A 6,601-nucleotide genomic window follows, 5' to 3' on the forward strand; every position below is an offset into this window, starting at 1 on the left:
CATGGTGGAATTATACAAGGTGTTGTACGTAGTGACAGCTCATGTCGACGGCTCCCTTACAAAAGGTTGTAATATGGAAGAACGAGAGAAACGGGAAGAAAAGAAGCACGCTTTGCGAAGTAGTACGAAATTTGGTACTCTTTCATATCAAATTTTGCATATAAATAGTAACAAACGGTATATTATGATAAGCTAAATTTGCGAAAGTAGTATATATTACGTAGCACTTATGCAATAAATGGTAATTTAGTTTATTAAACACAATGTCCTATAATTATAGTCAAACTTCCAAAACCGCTTGGGGGTCTAATTTTTACCCGAAAATACTATAAGATGATTGATATAACTTACAAAAATTTCGCCATCAAAAAATTAGTGGTGACCCCGAGTCGTTACAACATGACGGAGTCGACAAAAGGGCGCATCGACGGATGGGGAAAATATTTCATCGAACAAAATGCCAACTAAAGATGTGGAGCTTGTATCGCAATGCAAGCTGCGACCGTTCTGAACTGAGATGCCAAACAAATGGTTTCTACAAATTGAGGCCACCTTTCAGTCGTACAAGACCACATCTTATGTCCGGAAATATAATCTGGTCCTCTCAGCAATTAGCAGCGATGCTTTAAAGGTAGCTGCGGATGTTTTAAAAGCCGTACCAGCTCAAGGCCGATATATTAACCTCAAAAGTCAACTACTGTCACGTTTTACTGATTAAGCCGACCCACATAGGGTATTTGGCTGATTTTAGGCCTTTGGAGAATACACAAAGCCAATGTTTTTTGTCGAATTAATGATTTTAATTTTCAATTTAATTTTGTCAACGAATAAGAATAACGTAAATGTCAAAGAATTGTTCAGTGATTGCAAATCAGTTTTGGAATAGGGAATGAGGTAGTTTACTTTTTTTAAAGGCGGTAAAATGTAGTTTTTTCAAGAGGGAAACACCGATTTTGCTAAGGGAGCCAAGATGGCAGATTAGAGCGAGAACGCTGTCAATATCCAACACCTTGTATTATTCCACCATGGTTTCCTCTTTCACTTTTTTGTCCTTTCTCCTTCTTTCCGTCTTCCGCATCCAACTTCAACACGTAACGCCCTGTCAAAAATGAAAATTCCATTTGCTCGGCGTTAGCGCCGCGTTATTGTGGGATGCTTCATACAAATTGTATGGGCATGAGGATTTTTGACAGTTGTTTGGCGCTTGACGCGCCAATTTAGGGATGGCAGTAAGCAAAAACAGCGCATAACAATAGTTTTCAAGTTCCACTTTGTTTTGGATTGTATTTTTTTTCACAATAGAAGTGAAACTGTCAAAAATTTGACAAAAGGCGTACGAAATAAACAAAATTTAAATATGGATCCGACTCTGTTTTTTTATTTAAACTCCAGTGAAAGTGAAGAAGACGAAAAAGTTATAAGGAGGAGGCTTAGAGATCAAAGCAATCCTTTGGACTTGCCAAACAATGCGTAAGTACATGAAAGTAAAATATTTCAAGCTAAAAAGTAAGATTTTATTAGATTCTTGAAACGGTACCGCTTATCCAAAGAGGCGTTCAGCTATGTGCAGCGAAAAATAAATTTAAAGCATACTGATGTTAAAGCCGTGCACCCAGTGTTACGATTGGCTGCCACTCTTTCACTTCTAGCTAGCGGTGGGTACCAACACAGCGTCGGAAGTGATCATTTGGTGGGAATGTGTCAAAGCACTGTATCAAAGTTGGTATCGTTTGTTCTTATTGAAATGGAAAATAAGTTGTGCCCACATCTTATACGATTCTCACCAGAAGATTCGTCTAGATGCAAAGAATGGTTTCTGGAAAAATACAAAATACCTGGAGGTAACACATTTTTTTACATGCCTGTAACATTAAGTACATAAGTATATGTTTTTTATTCTTAGTCATTGGTTGTGTCGACGGAACTCACATTGGTTTGCAGAAACCCTCTATAGACGAACATATGTACATTAATCGGATGGGGTACCATAGTATCAATGCTATGATAGTAAGTTGCTAAATTAGCCATATACCGCTGAAATAATGTTATTTAATAATAAATAAATTTGTAAGATGTGTGACCACACATACAAAATTTTGGCGATCAATTGCCGATACGGTGGTGCGGCTCATGACTCCTTTGTTTGGAAGCACTCAGATCAATATAGAGTATTGAAAGAACGGTTTGAGCTTAACAGACAGGAAAATGCATGGCTGTTAGGTACGTTCATACTTCTTCAATTTCTTTAATACTGATTTATAGTTAATAAACACTTCAATAGGGGATTCCGGCTACCCAGTTGAGCCATGGTGCTTAACCCCTTATAGAAATCCTCCAGATGGTTCAGGCGAAAGTATATTCAATGATAGTCATTCTAAAGCAAGGTGTATCATTAAGCGAAGTATAGCTATTTTAAAAGGCCGTTGGAGAATCTTAGGGAACGGCAAAAGGGGAAGATATCTTCCTGCAAAAGTGGCGAGATTCGCCAATGTCTGCGCAGCATTACATAACGTTTGCATCAAGTTTAAAATTAATTATAATCCTGCAGATTATGAATCCGACAATACAACCGAAATTGACGAAGACGAAACAAGTCAATTCACTTCGATAGGCCAAACGATAAGAGACCAAATAATGCATTCACTTTCAAATCCTACCTAAATGTGAAAAATTATATACATATCACTAGTTTAGTATAGGCTTGGGCGAACTTAAGATATTGACCAAGAATTGTCATCTTTCACACAGATTGTTTTTAGAGCACAACGAACCATATTAGGAGCGTTCCTTATCTCCCAGAAATAGTCAGAAAAAGTCCGAAGTAGTCAGATTTAGTCCAAAAAGCGTTCCTTAACTCGGAAATGACAGCAAAAATGAGAGAGCAACAGTCAGTGAGAGTGACTCTCATCAGTCCGAAGTAGTCAGATTTAGTCAGAAGAATTTTTTCTGGCAAAATCCTGAAAAGTGTCAAACTCAACTGAATTTAAATTAACGGAAATTAAAGAATACGCTAAAAGTGAGAATAATCTAAAAAGTAAAAGAAATGAATTGAAATTGGAAGGAGGCAAAAAATAATTGATATAGCAAGTGTTTATTGTGCTTGTGCTTGTGTGAATGTGTTTTGTACATACATTTCTGTTCTTATTTGACGTTAGTTTTGTTGTTGCCATTCTTTGGACTAAAAATTTGGTTTTTTGCGTTCCTTTACTTTTCATGTTATTCTCTTTAAGTGAGCGCATTTTGCTTACGCTCTGGCATTTTGACACTTTTCAGATTTTAGTCCAAAAAGATAAGGAATGAACCTATTTTTGCTATTACCAATCAAAATTCTAAAACAGCAGATTTTCGGCCCACGCTAGTATGCAGTAATGATCGCTACCTGTTCCCCATGTTGTGTAGAAATTCAATAGCTGTACCTATTACCTGTAGCTCACTATAACAAAATATGTATTAATTTTTACCATGGGATCATGATACAAAAAAGAATGTAGTTTCAATAAACAACTTTTGAAGGATAATAAAATTTTTTGAAGTTTCATAAATTGTGAGTATTATCATCGGCCTTGCCACTTTGATAATATTAAAACAATAATCGGAGTATTTTCCTTCCCATATTTATACCAATCTAATAATATTTCAAATGAAAAACCATTATCAGTGCTTGGTATTTTTTTTACTTATGTAGCTCGCACTATTATTATTAAAAATATATAAAATATAGACTATTAAAAAGGACTTCATCGTAATTGTTCTTTTCATTTTATAATAAAAACCACGCGCGTATTATGCTATTATTTTTTCGTTTTCTTATTTTGAATGCAATCTTGCGATCAAAAATCTAATTCTAAAGAATGTTCTTCCCAAATAAAACATTTTTATATTTTGGTTTAAATTTACTTTTGAATTTCTAATCAGATTTTACAAAAAATTAGCTTTCACTAATTTAGAACTTAAAATTTCTAATGTATGCAAAAAACCTGAAGTCGCCTTGAACAGACCGCCTTCCCTAAACAATTAACATATCGTCGTATAAAGTACACAACCGCGTATCAACAAAATACAAAACTGCGTATGTGAGGATGCATAAATTATTTTCTAGAGTAAAAACACTCATATTTCAAAACGGTTCTCTTTTTTATAAAGCAATCGCATTTCTGGCTAGTATATTTCAGTACGAATGGATAAGGCTAGAGCCAAGAGGTTGTGTGAGCAAATCCAATTTTTGGCAAAAAATGTCAGTTTCGCGATTTTGGAGAACGACGATGCGCGATTTTGTAATTTAAATGACGATATGTAAGTATAATTTTGATCACTTTCTTCATGCGTTGTAAAACCTAGTCATCAACCCCATTTTCGAAATTATATAGCCGGCATAATTTTTAAGTCCATCATCCCTTCCGCCAAAAAACTTAAATTGGGTAACGCTGCTTTTAATTTTTTACAATTGAGCATTTGTCAAAAATCTCCTTTTTAATCAAAAACAAGGCGAATTTATAATAGCTCTGATCCAATACTTTTCGTGAAAAATCCTGTAAAACTGTCAAACAGCAAAATTACTCTCTGAAGTGAGAGTAAAAAGTGAGTAACAACAAAAAGTACGGGAACAAAAAATCCATTTTTCCTGTAAAAACGTCAACCAGTGATTGCTTGACACTTTTCATGATTTTACCAGAAGAAAAAGTTCGGGTAAAATCTTGCAACTTCATTCTCTACACAACTCTCCAAAAGTCGCTCTCATTTACAGGATTTTGGAGTACGGGAACATTTTTCCTGCAACTTCCTGCAAGTTCGTGTAAAATCCTGTAAGTTCATGGAGTACTGGATCAGAACTATAAGGTGGTGTTTTTTAATCAGCTGTGTGTAGCGTTTGATTGTCAAAATCTCATATTTTGCTAGTGAGTGAGTGAAAACATGAGAGTGTTTGCATTTCCTGTCGCCCTTTTTCATTTGGAGAAGAATAGCTGAAATTTGACAATCACCAGCTAAAAGCAAAAACAAAATACAGGTAATTGTTGTATTTGTTGAATCGATACCACCTTATATGAATTCGCCTTGATCAAAAAGATGTTTATTGAAACCACCTTCTTTTTTGTATCATGGAATAAATGAGCGATATGTACATATGTATATTTTAATTTTTATTGTCAACAATAAGAAAACGTGTCGTGCTTGGCAAAAAATGTACTGCCGATAATATCCATCGCATCGATTTCTTATTACCAGTTTCTCACAAACCTTTGCCGAAGGCAACTCGCCTGGTCGAGTCTTATTATCTGAATTAGTGGTTTTCGAGTCGTTTTTTTATTATCTGAATTAGTGGTTTTCTTATCTTATTATTATGGCTACAGGCGATATTAAAGCAATAGTTACTTGGAACGATTTTATTCTTTTTAATAATTCATTTGTTATTGAATACAAAATAAGAATTTAGAGACGAAATGAATTACTTCCCCCGCTATGGCGCTACTTATTTTTTTGAATACTCAGGCAGGTTCTGCAATTCACATCCGAGTGAATTTCAACCCCTGCCAATTTGAATTCTACGCGAATCCGACTCAAATTCACTCGGAAGTGAATTGCAGAACCTGCCTGACTATCTTTGGACTGAATAAGACGCTTTTCGAGAATACTGTTGACGCGGAATTCATCAGCTTGGGAATTTCGTATACATAAATATGTACTATATATTTGTTAAAAATACTTGTTTCTCTTAAAGTAATTGATAAACTTTCTAACTCGAACTTTTCAGTTAACAATTATTATTACTATTAACCCTAAATCTATTATTTTTTGTTACAAATTTATTAATGAAAAATTATGAGTGAAAAAATTGGTAAATTAGTAATTAATTAATTAAATTTCTGAAAAATTTAAGTTATTTTGGATAAGCGATCATGTATGAAAAAAAAAAAATTAACTTAGGGCACTTTGAAAGTTGTTTGAGCGAATAAAAGCTATTGGCAGGAAATTTTCATCTTTCTCACAGTTTTTAAGAGCACAATGAACTATTATTATTATTATTACTATTATATATTATTATGATTATTAAAAGCTGTAATTGGCTGTCGGCCGCTGTGGTGTAGTGGTAAGCAGTGCGCGCTTGCACTCATCAGCACCTGGGTTCAAGCCCTGGTCAAACCAACATCCCAAAAAATATAGAAAAAGGTTTTTCTTAACAGCGGTCGTCCCTCGGCAGGCAATGGCAAACCTCCGAGTGTATTTCTGCCATGAAAAACAGCTTCTCATTAAAAATACAATCGCCGTTCGGAGTCGGCGTAAAACTGTAGGTCCCTCCGCTTTGTGTGACAACATCAAGGCGCACGCCACAAGTCGGAGGAGAAGCTCGGCCAAACACTAACATATGTGTAAGCGCCAATCTATTATTATTATTATTAATTGGCTGTAACTTAAAATTAAAGTTATAAGTTAAAAACTTAAGAAATGTGGCAACAAAGGTCTTAAGCTAACTTCGGGGCACCGAAATTGCGCATATGGAAAATGCATTTAGACATTATTTCGGTTTCAACCGAAACTGTGCATGTATGCTTTATTTCGGTTTTTACCATATGCATTATTTCGGTTTTAAACCGAAACTGTGCAT

General features: G+C 34.9%; 1 protein-coding gene across 4 annotated transcripts in view; it reads left to right on the forward strand.

Moving 5' to 3' along the window:
* Positions 1-1,196: 1,196 nt before the first annotated feature.
* LOC108372091 (putative nuclease HARBI1) overlaps positions 1,197-6,601 on the forward strand; it is a 24,240-nt gene continuing 18,835 nt past the window's right edge. For 2 of the 4 annotated variants that reach the window (XM_017627745.1, XM_017627751.1), the window contains exons 1-4: positions 1,197-1,470; positions 1,522-1,841; positions 1,904-2,007; positions 2,073-2,220. In XM_017627745.1, the coding sequence (XP_017483234.1) occupies positions 1,358-1,470; positions 1,522-1,841; positions 1,904-2,007; positions 2,073-2,220 (685 nt within the window). In that variant the 5' untranslated portion in view covers positions 1,197-1,357. Of the gene's footprint in view, positions 1,471-1,521; positions 1,842-1,903; positions 2,008-2,072; positions 2,221-2,281; positions 2,799-6,601 lie in introns of those variants that run through there. The other 2 variants (XM_017627737.1, XM_017627758.1) reach the window with 2 other exon arrangements.

Source organism: Rhagoletis zephyria, unplaced genomic scaffold (assembly GCF_001687245.7).
Source record: "Rhagoletis zephyria isolate East Lansing unplaced genomic scaffold, Rhagoletis_zephyria_1.1 Rzeph_scaffold_00072, whole genome shotgun sequence".
Classification (NCBI taxonomy): domain Eukaryota; kingdom Metazoa; phylum Arthropoda; class Insecta; order Diptera; family Tephritidae; genus Rhagoletis; species Rhagoletis zephyria.